The 20213-nt window shown below is 39.6% G+C and overlaps 1 protein-coding gene across 1 annotated transcript; it reads left to right on the top strand.

The window, feature by feature from the left end:
• Window positions 1–1108: 1108 nt before the first annotated feature.
• On the top strand, window positions 1109–20213 carry hif1al (hypoxia inducible factor 1 subunit alpha, like). The gene is made up of 15 exons (XM_027999475.1): window positions 1109–1255; window positions 10005–10195; window positions 11413–11561; window positions 11641–11725; window positions 11955–12070; window positions 13660–13838; window positions 13913–14019; window positions 14777–14921; window positions 15022–15263; window positions 15952–16109; window positions 16184–16279; window positions 16958–17121; window positions 17816–17927; window positions 18213–18318; window positions 18952–20213. The coding sequence occupies exons 1-15, from the start codon at window positions 1221–1223 to the stop codon at window positions 19017–19019; spliced, it is 1953 nt and encodes a 650-aa protein (XP_027855276.1). The 5' UTR covers window positions 1109–1220; the 3' UTR covers window positions 19020–20213.

The following is a 20213-nucleotide window of genomic DNA, read 5'->3' as shown; positions in this document are numbered from 1 at the left end:
CAAGCTGGAAACGTAGCAACGGCGAAACCAGAAAGATAGAAAATAAAAGCCCTCTTCGCTTAGCTGACCTACTTTCATGGTGCGTTCTAGTCCCACCGGGGAAGGAATAATTTCTAACTTCAAGGCCAAAAAAAGACAATTTGAACTTTCCTAAAATTCAAACCACCGATCCGAAAAGGTGTATTTGGAGAAATACTTCCAAAATCCCGACACTAAATTTCCAAAAAGGCTACAGCGATGGACTGCTTCCCTGTAGCGTGGACTGTGTGATTCTCCTTAGAACTGCGATCCACTCAGCTTTTCAACACTAGTCAGTGACATGTTAGGGTTTTGAATTAACAAAACGCAAATGAATACAATGTTTTGCTAACAATTGTTAGCCTGGACGCTGCCCAGAACAGTAACACTGAGTGTGATGTCATTTTGATAGTCTAAATTCCCAGCTAAAGTAAACGCACACAAGATAGAACGTTCGCCATTGACGTTGAAAAGCTGACTTATTGTAGTAATTTAAATTTAAAAAGTGTAACCCGTGCAATATATGGACACAGTACATATAGGGGTTTATTCCGTTATTTAAAATAATCTATTATTATTTTATTCATTCCAGAGTTGAGTCATGGCAGCATATGGAGTTGTTCTGTTAATTATTATGTGTTGTTTTATACACTGTTGTTCATAATTCTTTGGTCGAATTGTTTCATATTTGGACAATTATTCTCAGAAAAATTTTATAGGGGTGGCAGGAAATTTTTGGGAGGCACAAACCAATATATCGATTTAAAGCTATTTAAAAAATATTTTAATTTATTTGTGTCAAAACCTTTGAGTGAAACTTAATAATATTCTCATTTTCAACAAACAAAGGTTGATGTGTGTATTAAAAATTAATACTTACTGTTGAAATATTTTAGACTGATTATAGAAACATGATAAAAATATTACCCTAAATTCTGGTGAACTTAGGAGATTTTTTAAAGTAAAACAAGAACTGAGCAAGTTGTAATTTATTCACTTCACTGATTTATATTAACCTTCATTGCTTTTCGGCGCTGAGTTTGTATGAGACTTTTATTCTGAAAGGGTGAGCGGAAGTGGACTGTGCTAGCCGTTAGTATCTTTATCCCCGCGCAGTGATATCTGTTTATTCGTTGCTTTTCTGAGCTACAGTGAACGTCGTAAGGAAACAGAGAGACTTTGCTTTAGTGTTCTGATGAAACATGGAGAAGGAAGACGGGGTCGTGGCGGTTAAACGGTGAGATCCATTTATTTATTACTATTTGTTTCAAACGAAAATTGGGTTTACATGATTCTGATGTGAGAGAATTTGCTCGAAATTTCCCGAAGCGAGTTCGGCTGCGAGAACAAACAGCTGCATCTTTCTAGTGTTGTGATTAAATGAGCTAAATCCGCTGCTACATGCTAAGCTAATTTCCCCGTTTTGCTTGGCAAAATGTGTCGCTTTTGGTGAAAATGTGTCGTGTGGGTGGGCTCTGGAGGCCCCCTGCTTCTTGTTTCTGCGCCATTGTTTACGCCACGGTCACAGATGGAGGCGTTCTGCGTGGATTCAGCCTTACGTTTAATTTCACGTTGTTGCATTGATCAGAAATGTCTGCTGAGAGTTTGTGTTTATTTTTGTGTTTATTTGCTGCAGTGTTTTCTGTAAAAATGATCTGCAGGAGTAGGTCAGATAGTTCCTCTGTTCTGGTGACATTCAGGGTAAAAGTGTTTAATTTTTGTTTATGCAAAAGTCTAAGTTATTTATATAAATCTAATTTGAATTAAGGGGATTAAAAAAACCTTTGAAATAATCTCTGTTCTTATTCCATTATTTGATAAATAACTCCAGTGTTTGTATTTGTGTCCCTCTCCCTGCTACAGGGAGCTCCTGCTGTAATCCTCCATTACTTAGTAAATATAGTTCACACACATGGCCACAATCCAGATTATGTTCTCAGTCAGTTTCGGACTCCAGAGGACATAAACACACACTGCCATTTAAACAGATAATGACCACAGTTTGTCCTCTGATCTAGGACAGTGTGTTCTCTTAAACTCCGCCCTCTTGCCAAATGTTTTTCTCTTCTTGTGAATTTTTGTCAGATCTTGACTGCAGAGGTCTTAGTTCCTGAAGTCTAGCTTTCTTCCTGTTGTTTTTTGCACATTTTTAAACACTTTTAGTCACTTTCAGTTTGACAGGTGTGGGGCAGAGCTGTGTTTCTTCTGTTTTGTTTGTTTTGAATTCAGAAGCCAGCCAAGTTGTTCATTTAATGCCTGTTGCTGAACCAATGGCCTGTTTTATTGTGGAATGTTGAACTCACCTGGCCTCAGGTGAATACTGCTAATTGCTGTGATCAGTCTCTATGCTAACTACTCCAAGTAATCCAAGCCTATAATTATAACATTATAACAGTGGATAGTCTGTTTACAAAAGTGTAAATAGTTTAATTCTGCATCTATCAATAGCTTTGGGTGATGTAGCTGCCATTTTAGATATAAAGAAAAAGATTATTCATGTATCAGAATTCAAGTTGACTTTTCCTACTTTGAACTACAAAATTCTGACTCCATATGGCCTTGTTTCTACTCAGTGGTATGGGTTGGTATGGTACGCTACAACCAACTCGTGCCACACCATTCCTTGGCCCGCTTCAGTTCTGGGCCCATGGTACAACGGTTTGGTTTGATTAGGGTGGCGCTACTGGCGTCCATTGATTTCAGGATAGAAAAACGGCACTGGTTGAAACAAATACAAGACATAATAGTTTGTTCTTGCGTTAGCTTGACGCCATGTTAGGAGTTTGGGCTTAATGCTGCCTGTCCAGTGAGAGTCCAACTAGCAGTGAAAACACTTTCCTGAATAACCTGGACCATAAAATACCGCTTGGGTACAAAACGAGAGATGACAAACTCCAGCTTACTGCACTGACAACCAAATCTTTTGCATGCAGGCAGGATGTTCATTTTGGGTTTAGACTTTATTCTAAGCATTTTGACCTTAGTGGGGTGTCCTATTTATATTTGGTTGATTGGGAGTTTGGAAATTTAGAATTTTAAGTTTAAATGAAACAAATGTTTGCTTGAGGCTCCTACATACTCGGGCGCACTGTGCAGACTCCAGAAACGCTGTCAGCTGAGATTTTATAGTCAAGTCTACTGATCTCTCATGATAAATTTGGTCATTTCCCCCCATCCAAATGGATTCTATTGAGTTCAATGAGCTAGTTGGGCGCCTAACTCCGTTTGTTCCCCACAGTCAGTGCGGCACAGAGCGGCAGTCCTTATTGCAACTGGTCCATCAACTCAACATCATCAGCCTGGTGTTGCATGCAACAGAGTTCGATGTGTTCGATTGTCTGTTTCAAAACCATAATGGTGGATGCCCTCAGGGTAGCAGTTGTTGTTTCCTGAATGGTGAAAATCCTGGCATACGTCACCAAGTTCCTTGGAAATGATTCGGATGAAAGTTGATTGTCACGCAGGTCTGTCACAATAACAGATTTTATTGGACGATAAATTAAAAATGAAGTCTCTCTAAACAAAACTGTCCTACACAAAAAGGAGTTTAGTCATCCAGTAGAAAAAGAGAAAAACGATAAATCATGCAAATGGAAATTATTGAGTTTGTTTTAATTTGTCATGTGATTAATTGATTTATTGTGACAGGACAAGCCGTATGTCCTCATCAGATGATTTACACCCCGATTCTGTCCTAAAATTACAGAGATGACTTAATGGGGGCTTAGGTGAGGCAGTCAGAGAGCCGAGTTGGCAGGTAGGTGTGAAGAGGGAGGGAAAGTTCCTTCATAACCAGCAGAGCTGTTGTCTTTCACTGCCACAATCCTATATAGTGAAAGGCTACGGTTTTCCCTTCAGCTGCATCTTGTTAAAACGACTGAACTGTAGCAAAATGACAAGGCAGAGAAAATGAATAATGGATTCATTGGATAGAAATTTTACTTTTTTAAAGGGACTAAATGAGGGCTGATATGGTTAATTTGGATTAATTGATTATCATCAACTAATTTAGTAACCAACGAATCATTAACTGGAGTATACAGACTCTAAGAAAAGGCAATTTGCTGAAAGAAGAACCCATTCAGGCTATAAAATGTTTTCTTATTTAAAAAAGGAATTGATTTGTTTTATTTGTCATTTTTAAATATATTTCTTATATTGTATAAAATAAGCTTAAGGGGTTAAATTAAAATCTACATTTTTTTTAGCCAATTAATCATCAGAATAATTGATTAATCGATTACTGAAATAGTCGTTAGTTGCAGCCCTAGACTAAATCCAACATCTTTTATACAAAAATCAAAACACTTTGGTTCAATGTATTTATGCAATAATTAATCGTTCAAATGATCATATAAACATATGATTATTGATGGATACATTATATAATATTAGTCAATTTTTGTTTTTGGTGCTAGTTATATACTGTATGTGGACTATACATGTAATAATTGGAAGTTTTTGTAGGTAGTTAAGAGGTGAGAATTTTGATAAATTTATTCTCCCACCCACTCCTTTGAACATGTAAAACAATGGTTTTGACATCATGCTTTTTGCTGTATTTTTGTATATAATCAATAAATAAACAAACAAAATGATGAAAATGGTTCAAGGCTCCCTCCAGTTTAACTCCTCTCCCAGAGTTTTATTATCTCAGCCATGCTGTTGTTTTCTCATGTTTCTTTACGTCAGTCTCCGCCTCGTTGAAACAGGACATTCAGTAAATGTTTGCTGAGGATTGTTATCGCTGAAAGGCCTCAACTCCTCAACTCCTCAGAAATACAGATGTTTGTTTCAGACTGAGCTGACTTGTGAAACTTCCCCGCAGCAGATCAGGCCTTTCAGGAACTCCTCTGTCAGAGAGTAAACCGCTTAAAGCTTCGCTTCACAGGGATTTAACTGCAGTTTGGCTGCAATTAACGATTATTTTAGCAGTCGATTCATCTATCGATTTATTTTGATGATTAATCAAATAATCAGGTAAAAAAATTGGCACATTTTGTAGACTTTTCATCAGACCACTCAAGCCTTTTTATACAGTATTAGAAATACATTTAAAGATACAAATAAATAAATAATTCAGTTCCTTTTTAAAATAAGACAATAAACATCTTCTTGCCTAAAATGCAATAATAGCATTTGGTCTTTTGCAGCAAAGGATTCATCTGCAGCTAAAAATACTTCTAACGTGAAACGTTTCTGCACATAGTATGATTGCTGATCTGTTTTTTTTTTTTTTTTTTTTTTTTTTTTTACAAAATTTGACCCAAATTAAGCTAAAATTGCCACTTGAGTAATTCTGCATAGAAAGTATTTACAAACAAAAAATGTTTTTTTATCTTAACTGGAAAATGTACATAGTTTTTGCACAGTTGTTGCTCAGTTATTTTTTGATTAAGCAGTTGCTGAATTGGTTAAACATTATTTGAATTATCAATTAATCATGATTAACTGTTTCAGCCCTAAACAGCAGCTTTACATCTATTCTGTCAGCTTCACTCTACTGCCTCCACTGATTCAAATTATTTTGTGTAAATTAGCCTTAAAGGCGTCCTGTGGAATATTTTAGAATATTTTCTTTGCCATTCTTGACCCCTTGTCTCATGTGGCGACCCCTGAAAGCAGAAACGTATTCCTCCTGGTTCTTCCTCCCCTACAGTCCTCTGCAGAGCTGGTGTGTGGAGTTTCTCATTCCTCTGGAGTCGCGGTGAAGTTTCAGGACAGCTGTGGAAGTGGGCATGACTTGGCATGCTCAGCCACCTACACACGGCGGCGGCTTTTAACCTTAATCTGGATCTGGTTGCTGATGCAGCGTGATCAAACTGAAACGTGTCATGCCTGTTTACTCGGCGTGTTTTTGTTCTGTACACTGTACTTCCTGTTCTTAGTACACAGAGTTCTTCAGTTTGAGGACGTCACAGTTGGCTCAGACAAACCAGCCAGCCAGGAAGAGGTCGCCGTGTTTTATTAGCTGTAAACTAGTTGAACAGTAAACGAGAACAACCCAAATGATCTAAAACGTGTTGCAATCATCAGTCTGAGGTTTTGTTTTTTTCCCTTTCACTCGCTCAAGTTTAACTCTGATGAATGGAAGCTGGACGTTTATATCAGAGTCGATCCTGAGTGAAATTCCAGCCTCTGTTTGCATCACGATGCTTGCAGCAACTTGGAGTTATGCAGCAGCTGCACAGTTTTACCAGTTTTAAATGGGGAAGCAACCTGAAGTATTGAAGAAATGCATTTCATTGCAAGTTGCTACCAGCTTTACTTGGCAACAAACTGAAGATTTACCGTTTGAAATCGTTTCAACTGCGTCACATTGAGAGCTTCTGTAATAAATTCTGCAACCTTTAACAGGATTTACACCTCCAGGATTTACATCTATAAAGCTTTTCTCACCCTGCCGAAGAAAAGCATTCCCTCAGCATTATGCTCCCACCACCATGCTTCACTATGGTGATATGCAATCTCATTTTTCTGGACACGTTGTTTTGCTCCATACCAATAAGTAACCTCTTTTGTTTTTTTGCATTTGACCTGAGCAACTCTTTAGGGCTGCAGCTAACATCTATTTTGAATGAAAAGAATGAAAGAATTTATCATTCTGACAATTAATCGATTTATTTTTGACAATTAATTGATTTATTTTGATGATTAATTGGATAAAAAACTGGCATTCTGCCAGGTTTTTTTATTGACCACTGAAGCTTATTTTATAAGATATTAGAAGTGCATAAAACAATGCAAATAAACAAATCATTCAATTCCTTTTTAAAATAAGAAAATAAACCATTTGTGGCCTAAATCGCACTAACAGCATTCTTTTAGTGAACTTTTGATCATTTGTAGCAAAGGATTCATCTTTTGCTACAAAACCCTTTTAACATCAACACAAGAAGCTCAGCAGTTTCTGCTCGACTTGGTATCAATACAGTGTAGGACTGACCTGGTGATTTTATTTTTTTTTTATTAAAAAATGAATAATTGGATAGCAAAAGATATATATATATATACTGTATATATATAGAAAGCTAAAACTATGCCACTGGAGTCTTGGGCAGGATAGATTTACAAAGTTCATCCTGAATGCAAAATATGTATATAATTTTAGTCCAATTAATTGATTAATTGTCTTAGTAATCGATTAATCAATAACTAAAATAATCACTGGTTGCAGCCTTAATATCAACTGATATGAAATTCTTCCATAGTGATGTATTTTTTAACCGTATTTTCCAGCCCCAGGCAGGATTGTGGGTGAAGCAGAGAAACTTCAGTTAAACTTCTCTTGGGAAATGCATATAATTCTAATAAATATTGGTGATCGGTGTCGTCCATATTGATATTGGATATCTATTGGTTCAAATCTTTGTATTATCGGTGCAGCCCTTGCTCTATAAAGCCCTGGATGTTGTTGTACATTTACCTTTTGCCCTTTGAGCAACCTGTTACCCTCCTCGCCTGTAGGGGCGCTGCACCAGGAACCACTGAAGGAAACGACACAAAAACCTTTGAAGACACTGAGCACAACTTCCTTCTTCACCAAATGTAAACAAAAATAGAGTGGCGTCAGATTTTAGTGGTTGTAGGATTTCTATTTTGTCTTTGGCTAGAGACCACTAACTACTTCTCCTGCTAGCGCTTGGCTAATGCGTTTGTTTTGGTTGTATTTACCCAGAATCCCCTGCGCTGTCGTCCATGTCCTGGTTTTGGAGCGGTCTCCGGTCTGCTTAGCGTTTAAATATGCATTCAAACCGAATCAGAGTTCACTTCGAACGAACACAGACCGAGGTTTGTAGGAGGACCAGAGTTCACTTTTTGGTTCGATTAGCATTCACACCTCCCCAAACGAACCGGACTTTCTAGTGAAATGGACTGGAGTTGGATTAAAGCGTCAGAAGAAGAAGAAATGACCGTAAACAGATTTAAAACCGATGAGTCAGCGTGACGAGTTTGGGTGTTTTGTTCTGTGCTTAAGCTGCAGTTATTTTGGACTCAGCGCCTCTCCGCTCTGGTCCTGCTGGTTTCAGGTGAATCGGTGTCTGCAGCGTTCCTCCGGCCTCCTCCCAGGTTTTATCTCACTGTAATCTGCTGCAGGTATTTGACATTTGACCCCTTGCTGAATCTCATCTACACGGTTGAAACACGCAGTACACATGAGGGTCTGTGGGGTTTCTGAGGTCAGCGTGCCTACCAGAGGGGGTAAGGAGGCCCTCTGCGGATCCCTCCTCCCCCTGCAGAAACTTTCACAACAACCCACAGCGTGGTTCACGTGAGCAGAGGCGGCGCGCCACGCGTCGGCTGCATGGACGCTGAGGTGTCGCCGGGAGCTGCTCTGTTTACATCAAAAGACGGAGCAGCTGGTGGGAACTGGGGTGTTCTGGCAGAAAACCAAGTCTGGAATCATTTATTGTGATTAATCGATTATTCAATTAATCAGCTAATTTGGTTAGTGATTAATTGTTAACCAGAGAATTGCTGCGCAATTATGAATCTATAAATAATCAGATCACATGTTGACGTTGGACACAAATGATCAAGCATTCACTAAAGGAATGCTGTTATTGCGTTTTAGGCAATAAAATGTTTTTTCGCATTTAAAAAATTTCTTGAAAAATTTGTTTACTTGCATCCTTTAATATAGTACTTTTTATGTTAAACTAAAAAAGACTGTCGTTAAACAAAAATCTGCTGAATTTGCCAAGATTTTTTTAATATGATGAATTTATTAATCGTCAGAATAATCAATTAATTGATTAGTAAAATAATTGTTAGTTGCACCCAGAGTTGGAATCCCCCAGAAGTAAAAAGGAAGTGATTTAGATTCCAACAGGAGTCAGGAAGGATGGATAAACGTCTCAGAGGAACGAAAACAGGAGAAACATTTTGTTTCCTTCTCAGATGGACGTCGCCGTCTCCTCCAGCACTGAGGCGCCATGTTTGGGTCTGGTTTGCTCCACGGAGGCGACGTGAAGCAGGATAAACATTTTATTTTCTCCCCACACATGGTGGGAGTGTCTGTGTGTGTTCTCTGGTCCGGTCCGGTCCAAACCGAGGCTCAAAAGCTGCAGAGTTCACTAGGTTTCCTGCAGAAGGAGGAGGAGGAGGAAGGGGCCGGCTCCAGGCTGCGCTCCATGTCACAAGTTACAGATCCTGCTGGTATTTTTCCACTTGAGATTGTTTTGCTAGCCTTGTGAAGTGGGTGTGGGACATCCATGTTTGGGTGGACTGGCTGTGTCTCTGATTTTACTCTGATTAGCTCAAGCTGCAGCAAGTTTAACATTTTCACTTCTGTCAGGATCCAAACAGCTGCAGCTTTTTGATGTTTTTAACAGCAGGTGACAGGAATCGGTCGATCTGGACGGATTTTACAACCTGAGAAACAGAAACCATTCAGATTAGAGAAGCACAAATCTGGTTTTTACCGGCCAGCGCCGATTTCTGGTTTTCTTTGAGGTCATCTGCTGAGTTGGACTCTTTCTGACATTTTCTTTCTAAAACCTATAGATAAATACAAACACATTTTTGTTTTAATTCAATCTAAACTGTATTTCAGCAACTGTTTGGTGCTTCTAAATATAGCAAGGAAGGCGCTGAGTTGGCAGCAGGGGGGTGTTTATTGATAACTGCATGACCTGATGTCCGGTCTGTCAGCGAAACCTCTAACTGCAGGGCAGAAGAGGACAGCGGCTGATTATTAGATATTTGCTGATGAGATCAGCTTCACTTTTAAGTATCAGCTGATCACCGATCTCCCAAAATTAAGGAAATTGGCCCAGATAAATAGGCTGGTCGATAAATCTTGGTCGTGCTCCCATACTTGCATTATGTCGTCCACGTCACCGCAATCTCTCAAATTAAGCATGCATGTGGCGACAGTGGAGAGTAAAAACTCCTGTTTAACAGGAAGAAACCTGCAGCAGAACCAGAACGTGGGCTCTGTACCAATGACAGTCTGCTTCATGCTCCTCCTCTTCCTCCTGCAGGAGCAGCTCGGAGCAGAGGAAGCTCCGCTCTCGCGATGCGGCCCGCTGCCGACGCAGCCAGGAGACCGAGGTGTTCTATGAACTGGCCCGGACTCTGCCGCTGCCGCGCCGAGTCTGCACCCACCTGGACAAGGCCGGCATCATGAGGGTGACGCTCAGCTTCCTGCGGATGCAGCAGCTCCTGCAACCCGGTGAGACGGAAATCCTCTGGTTTTGATGTAGATAAAAGCTTGTTTATAAAAAAAAAACTTTGTGTTATACTTAAATTTTTTAATTATGTCGGTAATAATTTTATCCAGATTAAAAATGAAACGCCTCCATCTGCATCTCCGGGTAAAATTTGTATCATTCTTGAGTTGCAGGTGGGGGCCGCAAAACTCAATCCGAGAACTTCAAATGGCCCATGAGCCACTCTTTGGACACCCCTAACTTGGCTAACATCATTGTTTATCTTTGCAACATTTAATGCCACAAACGTCACATAATTTAGATTTAATTCTCCGTGTTTGGATCCACTAAAAAAAATAAAACTCTAATATTCAGGGTGTCTGCACGTCCTTAAAATGTCTTAAATTCAGTTTTTAAAAGTAAATTGCTAATTATAGGTCTAAAATTTTGTCGTTCGATTGTATATATAGTCTTTTTTGTGCTGGACTTTTTGTCAGGCAAAAGTTTGAGTTGCATTTAGACGTTTTCATTAGGTTTTGTGACTCAAGGCTAAAGCTAACTAGCTGCTAATGTGCTCTTTCTAGCTAGCTAGCTTTTTTTCTGTGTCCATAATGTTTTAAATTACTGTCTTATATTCTGTAATTTAATACAGAAGTAATTTAATTTAGTAGTACAAACTAGTTACATTTATTTCAGTAACTTTTTTGAAAAAATTTCTTTTACGAGTATTTTTACTACACTGTACTTTGAGTAATTTTATTATAAAGTATTACTACTTTTACTTGAGTAAAATATCTGGATTTTTTTTAACCCACTAAATAAAAAACAAAAATGTTTTAACTAAAAATAGACACAGACACACACCTGCAGTTTCTGTTAAAGTTTTATAAGTTTTTTATTGTTATTTTTTGTTATGTCTGTGAATCATTGTCAGTTGGTCCTTAAAATACCAAAATTTCCACTTAACTTTATATTTTGGTCTGTCTACATTTTATTTTTTAAATATAAAATGGATGATAATTTGATCGGTTATCCATTACTTGAGTAAACTTTTTACCAAATACTTTTTCACTCTTGAGTAATTTCTTGGGTTAATTAACGTTTTACTTTTACTTGAGTTTAATATGTTGCAGTAAAGCTACTTTTAGCTGAGTATAACCTACCCAGCTGTGGTTGGCGTTAAAAAGCTTTACTTTCTGAAACCTGCAGAAACTCTGATGTTGGTTTTTTATTCTAACAGAAGAGAGTGTGAAGAAAGAGGAGGAGGATGAAGATCCGATGGACGCTTTCTTTCCCCAGGCCTTGGCGGGCTTCGTCATGGTGATGACCGAGGAGGGGGACATGGTGTTCCTGACGGAAAACGTCAACAAGCACATCGGCATCACGCAGGTTCTGCCCGGTTCCTCCTCTGGTTCCGATCCCGGCCGGATTCCTCCTCCGTCTGACCGGCTTGTTTTCTGTCTCACAGCTGGAGCTGCTCGGCCAGAGCGTCTACGACTTCATTCATCCCTGCGATCAGGAGGAGCTGCGAGACCTCCTGACTCCGCGTCCAGGTCAGAACCGCAGAACGGCGTTTTTATGGATCAGAACGAACCCAGTAAATATAAATAGTTTATGTAACAACTAGAATAATTCATGAATGAAAAGGAGCAGAAAGACGTAAAATCTTATATCTGCCATGAGAAGAAATTTTTCAAATACTAAAAAAAAGAGCGCAACAAAACATGAGACATGTTTTTATTTTTGTTAGATTTTGAGTGACTTTTGCTTCTGTGTCTTCAGGTCTGAGTAAGAAGCTGATGGCTGAGCAACCGAGCGAGAGAAACTTCTTCCTGCGAATGAAGAGCACCCTGACCAGCAGGGGGCGCACCGTCAACATCAAATCTGCCACCTGGAAGGTAAAGAGAGAAATCTGGTTATTTACTGTTTACTTCTTTTCTAAAGTAATTAATTTAATACTTAGTTACATTAAAAAACAATTCACAACCTGAATACGCTTTAAACAATTTACTTTTCAGCCTAATTCTATTCTTTTTGCATATTCCATCTTATAACATTTAATCAAATAAAAACGGCTCTTTTTAAAACTTTTGTTTTGCTCTTTTAAAGTCATGAACTCCAACAGTTTCTGACTTAAAGGACTTTGTTGAATATTTAAACCTGTTCTCTGTAAATCAGGTGTTTCTGACTATTCCACCATAAAGTTATTTTGGTTTTTACACGCCTTTGTTCAAATAGATGATAAAATAATTTAAATAAATCTTTCCTGTGCAACAAATTAATAAAATTTACATCTTTTAAAAGTTAAAGTGCAGGGAGGAGTAATAATACATTTTTTTTTTAAATCTGTTTTGATCTGTGTAGCAGGATGCCTGTTACCATGGCAACGCATGCTTATCTGGGATTGTCGTGAGACGCTCAGAAACAAAGTCACGATTTCATAACGCAGTAACTCAAACGTATTGTTACTTTTATTTGCGGTTACTTTACCCGATACTTTGGGGCGGGGGGAGTAATCGGATTACAGTAAGGCAGTTTTTCTGATGCGGTCGTGATGCGTTCCCAGCATGCAGCGGAGGGTGAAGTTACTGCGTGGCGTTGAGGTTAAATTTGTCCCTCATGCGAGTCCAGGATGAAAGCGATACGAGGCGCTGAGTGTTTCCGTGGAGACAAGCCAAGGTCGCGTCAACGCCTCTGCCAGCGATCCCAGGAACTCGGAGCGCGCCTGGCTCGGTTCTGCAGAGCACCGGACCTGTCATTTATAGTCCAGACGCGCTCCAACAGATGGTACCGCTCAGACCCAACGGGCTGCAGGGGACCTTTGACATTTCATATTGTTTTATGTGAAAACAAAATGTCATGCAAAACCCCAGAACACTTTTGTTTTAATTATTGGGACGGATACAGTTATTAATATTTGATCGCTGCATCTCTACTGAAGATAAAACTTTTGGAAAATCAGGATTTTTTTTTTTTACCCAATCACTCCTCTGGTTTCTGTGGTTCAGCGTGATGTCAGGGCGGCCATCTTGTTTGACAGCCGTGCTTTACTGTTTATTTTTGAATTCAGGTCAACTCTACAATGGAACAATAAGGCCAGGCTGGTTCTTTTTTCTTCTTTTTAATAATTGATAGTAAGGTCGAAATCGTACGAGAATAAAGTGTTAACATTAGTGGATTATAGCAACACAAAAAATAACAAAAGAAAATATCAAAGCTTTTTTCTCATTAAAAAACTTTTTTTAAGACGTCCTTCTGGTAGAATTGCGTCTTTATTCTAGTATTATGACTTGATTCTTATTTTTAAACACTCCTTATAGCCTGGCTCTGGTACAGCTCACATCAAGGAGGATTTAAACAAAATCCACTTTTCTGTCATTTGTAATTTCTTTTTTATTAATCTTTTATGAAAAAATGGTAGCTTTTAATTGTTTTCATCCCTACTGTCAGGATGGTAGCGACAGTTTCCCTCTCGCCCTTCCCTCAGGTTCTCCACTGCACGGGCCACATCCGCCCCTTTGGCTCAGCGTCGCCCCCTGCTGCCAGAGTGATGACGCTGCTGTGCGAGCCGATCCCCCACCCGTCCAGCGTGGAGTTCCCTCTGGACAGCTGCACCTTCCTCACCCGCCACACCATGGACCTGCGCTTCACCCACTGCGAGGGCAGGTGGGTCGCTCGCCTCGTCCTCCGCCCACAGAAACACCGGACTCGGGTTTTACTCTGCGGGTTTCTGTCGTCAGGGTAACGGAGCTGGTGGGCTACAAACCGGAGGACCTGATTGGACGCTCGGCCTACGAGTTTTATCACGCGCTCGACTCGGATCGCATCAAGAAGAGCCTGCTAACACGTGAGTTTAATCATTATTATTCTCAATATTCAGATCCATGTTTTACTATTGTATAGCAATATAAATATTAACACAAAATATGTAAACATAAGAAGCAAAGAATAACATAAAATCAAATACCTGAAAGAAGGATGGAAAGAAGTTCAAACGTATTTAATCCACTCCTTCAAGTCAAACATTATTAATCATATTATACGTTAATTATATTAAATATATTTCTACTTCCAGAAAAGAGCTTAGCTTAACTTGTAATACCATTAATAGGTAGAAATATATACCCAACATATACTAATCTGGATGTTGTGAATGCATACAAAGTTATAAAAAATGACTCAAAATATTTTTTAAAAATGTCAAGTTTTAAATAGAAAAAAATGCAGTGTTATTAATAAGTGTAATAAATTAAAATATTAAAAATTTTATAATTTTATTTATGGTTTCAGTTGTGCGATGTTTTTATTTAGTTGTTTTTGGTGATTGTTTTCATTTTGGATATTTAAAATGTTTTCCAGTTCCAGAGTTAAATGTTCTTTACAAATTTAAAATTTGTAATAATAATGTTGTTTTGAGGCCATTAATAGTAATGCAATAACAAAGCAAGAACACATTTTCAATTATCAATAAACTTTAAATTATAATGAACATGAACATCGTGCTATTAATTGATTTATTGCTGAATATGACAGGATTACGCCCGGCGGCGTTGAACGTTTGAATAAGTGTAAGTGAATCAAAGTTCCTCTTTCTGTGGCTGCAGTTCTCTCCAAAGGCCAGGCGAACTCTTCCCCCTACCGCTTCCTGGCCAACTGCGGTGGCTTCGTGTGGGCCGAGACTCAAGCCACCGTCCTCTACAGCAAGACGTCGCAGCCCGAAGCCATCGTCTGCCTCAACTTCATCCTCAGGTGCTCCGACCGGCAAGAGAGCGAGCCTTTCCTTCCAGAAGAGGAGGAGGAGCGATGAAGCAGCAGCTCTAACCTTCCTCCTGGTTGTGTCCTCCTGCAGTGCGGTGGAGCAGCCGGACGTGGTGTTCTCCGTCGAGCAGACCCGCTGCAGCCTCCTGCCTAAAACCGAGCCCTCCTCCCTGGAGCGCGCCGCCGAGGACAGCGGCATCTCCGACACCTGCGACTCGGACGGCGAGGACGCCGGCAGCTCGGCGAAGCTCCTCCTGAAGCTGGCGGAGAAACCGGAGGAGCTTCTGCAGCTGCCGGACGGCGGAGACGGCGTGGCGCCGGCGCTGACGGCAGGTGAGCCGGCCGTTCTGACCCGTTAGCCAGTATGATCGGTTTCAAACTACAGCTGCAGCTAACAATTATTTTAATAATCAATTATTTCAATAATTTATTATTATTAATAGTCCAATTATTTGGACGATTAATCACTTATTCTGATGATTAATCGTATAAAAATGGCATATCCTGCAAATTTAAAAGTAATTATTTAGGGCTGCAGCTAATGATGAGTTTAGTTATAGATTATTATGACAGTTAATTGACCAAAGAAAATTAAAAATAGGCACATTCTGCAGATTTTTCATTTGACCACTAAAGATTGTTTTATACAATATTATAAATATGTAAAATGCAAATGAACAAATAATTCAATTAGTTTTTTAAAATTAGAGAATAAATCTTTTATTGCCTGAAATGCAATTACAAAAAACCTTTAGTGATAGTTTAATCATTTGTAGCAAATAATCCACCTGCAGCTAAATAAATACTTAAATGTTTTTATTTCTTGTACAGTTTTGGTTTAATTTCTGCTCTTGTTTGTTGTTTTCCCACCAAATGACCTGTTTTTGAGTCGGTACTGAGATTAATCGATTATTGAACTAGTTGAAGATTCTTTAAAAAATTGGGTTAATAATTAATAACAATTAATTAAATTAGTCGTTCCAGTCCTATTTCCAACCAGCAGCTGGTTTTTCCCCGTCAGGTCGGGTGGAGCTGTCGTTCGCCAGTCCTCCCAGTCCAGATGTGGTTCCGGACCATCCTAAGGACCTGTGCAGCCCTCAGCTGCGGCAGCTGCTGTCGCCCATCTTCGACGGCCTGAATCCGTCCTCGTCCCCAGCCGCCTCCTCTGAGCCGGACCTGGTAAACAAACCTCCTCTTTTAGCCAGCGAATGGTTCTGGTTCTGGTCTAACTGCTGGTCTCCGTTCGGTCCCAGAGCCCCTGTGAAGAGGAGGTGATGGACACCAGCGAGGTGGAGCGCTTCTTCACCATCTGCCCGGAGGAAACGCAGCTCAAGGAACAAGCCATCGAGGTGGGAGGCAGGAAACTACGGCGCCGCGTTGGAGCCGGTTTAGACGGGAAGAAAGGGAGGGAATTTCAGCCAAAACACTCAGAAATTTAGACAATGATGCTAGAAATTTTATTTTAAAAACTTGGACATATCTGACCTCCAAAAATATAAAATTGAAAAAACTGATATTTTGAGATTAATTTCAGAAATTTTCTCTAAAAAAAAACAAACTTGGAAGATTCTTACGTTTCAAAAGTTGATAATTTTCCACTTTTGAAATTCAGACATTTCTAGAAAAAAATGGGGACGTTTCTGAGTTTGAATAGTCGAAAAGTTGCTATAAGAGCTTCAGAAATTTTGAAATTAATCTTAGAAAAGTTCTTCTAAAAAGGTTAAAAAAAATTCTGCGAATCAAAATCTGATAAGTTTTCACTTTTGAAACGGAGAAATTTCTAGAGAAAGAAGTATCTGAGCTCCAAAAGTCAAACATTCGCAAGAAAAAAACTCTTCATTTCTGAGTTTCAAAAGTAAAATATTTTAAACTTAGTTTTTTCTAGAAAATTTCTGAGTTTTTCAGCAGAAATTTGCTCCTTTTTTTCTACGTAGATTGGCCGTAATAAGCCGTTGTTGTAACGGATCAGAATCCTGTTGATGGATTGAGTCGGATTTTAATCCCAGCTGTCGTCCATCTTGTTTCAGGACGTGGAGGGGAAGGAGCTGGAGATGTACGCGCCGTACATCTCCATGGACGACGACTTCCAGCTCACCTTCCTCAGCAATCTGCCGCAGGAAGCCAACAAACCCGCGTCGCTGCTGTTCCAGGGCGCCGATGGGATTCCTGCCGTCACCGTCAGCAGGAAGAGGTGAGTGACATCACTTCCTGTCGGGATGATCCTGGTTCAAGTCCTGAGAGAGGTTTATTAATCAAGTTGAACCAAATTGGTGTCAAACATTTGCACTATCACTTTAAAGATGTCAGTAATAGTTTCCTGAGGTCATGAAAGGTCAACTTGCCCCATCCCCCACAATATTAAAAAAAACTAACAAATTTGGTGTCAATCAACTTTGTTTTTAAGTGACATAATTTGAGATTTTCTGTTTTCAAAAACGTGATTTTATTTGTACGTTTTAGAGTTTTAGAGTTTGTCCTGAAGAGGGCGCCAGAGGAAACATTTTTCTCCTCTGCTTCCAGTGAAACTGGAAGCTTAAACACTGAAACCAGTGTCTCCACTACATTTAATGAGGATGAACACTTTTCCATGTAGTCTTCCTTTTTAAAATTATTATTACGTTTAAAATGACGGAGCATTTAATTATTGTTTGAATGTCTACAACAGCAAAAACTACATGTTTACAACTACAATGTTTGATTAAATTTTAATTTGTTCTAAAAAAGAATCACCTTTTTCTTCTGATAAATATTTAAATTAAAAATTGATTTGGTCTTGATAAATAAATAAAAAACAAACTGAGGTTTTAGCTTTTGAACATGTTTTTTTATTGTTTTAATCAGATTTTTGCTGCCTGGTTTCACCGGTTCGTCTGTTTCTCGTTCAGGACTCACGACTTGGACAAAGAGCCGCCGCCTCTGCTGATGATCCAGGACAAGAGACACAAGCCGGACCCGTCCTCCATAGAGGAGGAGCTGCTGCTCAGCAACAGGCTGCTGGTGAGGCCTGCAGGATGCTAACTGGCGTTAGCATTTAACTCTGAACATTCGCTTTCAATCGGATCCACTTCAGGTTCAAACTAAAAACTTTCAGATTCCTTTCTAGTTGTTTTTGAATGAAATGTCCTGATAGTTTAGTTGGTAGAAAGTTCTAGGTGCCATTTAATGCTAATGCTAACATATTGCATGGTAACTAATGAAGGCTAATCTGAGCCTCATAGGTGCGTTAATTTAATGCTTGAAAGCCTCTCTGATCTTTTTCTTTGTATTTTTTTTTTTCCCCAGGGTTCGCTGGAAGACGGCGACCAGCCGGATCTGATTCTGGACTCCGGACGCAGTCAGCTACTCACAGACAGAGACCCGGTTCTGTCAGAACTGTGCGACACCGCAGGTAAAAACAAGTGCACCCACAGCAACCCCACACAGTACAGGCGCAGACTCTGATTTATTATTAACATGAAACTATTGGAAAGGAGAAAACAAATTATCAGTTATTTGTTGTTTTAGTTATTGTTCTATTAGTTCTTTACTATAGTAGTTCTTCTGGTTGTTGTAGTTCTTCTTCTGGTTCCTTCTGGTTTCCTCTCCATAGTAGAAAAAGAACTACTTCTACTTCTCGTAGTTTGAGATTCTTTTTTCTCCTATTAGTTCTTCACATTAACAGAAAATGTTTTTTCTTCTCTTCAGGTAATAAAAAAATTTCATTTGAAAACAAACTGACTCTGAAACAAGCTCAATATTATAGACACATTTAAAATTTTAAATAAATTTCACCAGCTAAGCATTCTGGGACTTGTAGTCTTGGTGGTGCATGTCCTGTGTACTGGCAGGCCAAATTCGGCCCACGAACCCTAGTTTGAAGACCATGTTGTTTTGTTTCTTCAGAGATTAAAAGTTCATAGACGCTCTAAGCAATTTAAATTAAAATTGGGGATTTTTAATCACTTTGTTTCTGCAATAAAACATTTTAAAGTTTTTTTTTGCCCCTCATATTTAAAGCAGAATCGTCTCTGTGTCTCTGCAGCTCTGATGAGGGACATCTTCGTCCCTCGCCCGGCTGATCTGTCGCCGCCGCTCTCGCCCATGACCTGAGGCAGCTGCGGGGTCGGCGTGACCTCCGCCGCCGCCGCCATCAGGGCGAGCGACTTAGAGAGAGAGAGAGGTTGGCGCCGAGTCCGCCTGCAGCAGCAACACAGCAACTTAAGCGCACACATCTAAACAAAACCACAAACCTTTACGCACAAGATGGTCGCCTCGCACGCACCTCGCCGCCCGCCGAGGGCTGAGCGACAGGGCTGAGGGCTGTGAACCGAGGCCGCGCCGGTTTCCTAGGAAACGACAGGCGGTGCCGGCTTTCTCCATCTGGTGCGTTCGGAAAAACAGATTTCTTAGTGCAGCTAAAAATCAGATGTATCACGTTTTTAATCGTTTCTGTTGTTTTAAAGATGAACAGCTTGCAGAAAAAAGAGAAAATCTTTCGCTTGTGAAGCACTTCTACAATAATCTGCCGTTTTTATTTTCATAATTACACCAAAAACATTTTAAAAACAGCAACAAAATAAAGCGAATCTCAGTGGCAATTTTTACAACTTTTTCTACTTTTTGTTTTTAACGATGCATTAACTGTAGTTTGAGTTTATTTACCGTGTGAAATACGAGCCGCCTGCCTGTCGAACCACTCTGGCGGCGCTCGTTCTGATCTTCCCGGCGTCCCAGGCGGGCGGGGTTCATCCGACACTCCCTGTAAACCAATGCGAAGCGATCAATCAAAAGAAACGTTTTAGGAATTGACTCCCAGACTTCCCAGTGACTGACCCGGCTGGAAAACTGGAACAGATTTTCTCCAGTTTTTAAATGGAAATCATGTATTTTACTAACCGCTTTAATAAAGCCATTACTAGCTGAGTAAAAGTAGAGTTAGCATGTCTATGCTTGTGATTAAACACTAGTGTTTTATTTTCTTCCTTTAAGTTTGAATCTTGTAACAAATTATACCTCAAATCGCTGAACTGAAACAGTTTTGATGAATTAAATCGATGTGAAACATTCAACGTGTCGCTTTCAGGAGACAAACAAACAAACTTTGAATAAAAACTGCCAGGTTGTTTCTCACACAGAGCTCTGTGCCTTCTCACCATGCAGTAAAACCTTCAGCCAGACTGTTACCTTCACTCTGATTCTGCTCTAAAGCTGCTTCTCTGCCGAGGGGCCAATAGATAAATAAATATCTTTTACTGTTTATCCTGTACGTACTCTTGAAGTAAATAAAACTGTTTAAAACTAAAA

This window comes from Xiphophorus couchianus, chromosome 18, assembly GCF_001444195.1.
Source record: "Xiphophorus couchianus chromosome 18, X_couchianus-1.0, whole genome shotgun sequence".
Taxonomy (NCBI): domain Eukaryota; kingdom Metazoa; phylum Chordata; class Actinopteri; order Cyprinodontiformes; family Poeciliidae; genus Xiphophorus; species Xiphophorus couchianus.
Note: the sequence above shows the minus strand (reverse complement) of the source record. Positions and strands in the feature narration are given on the sequence as shown.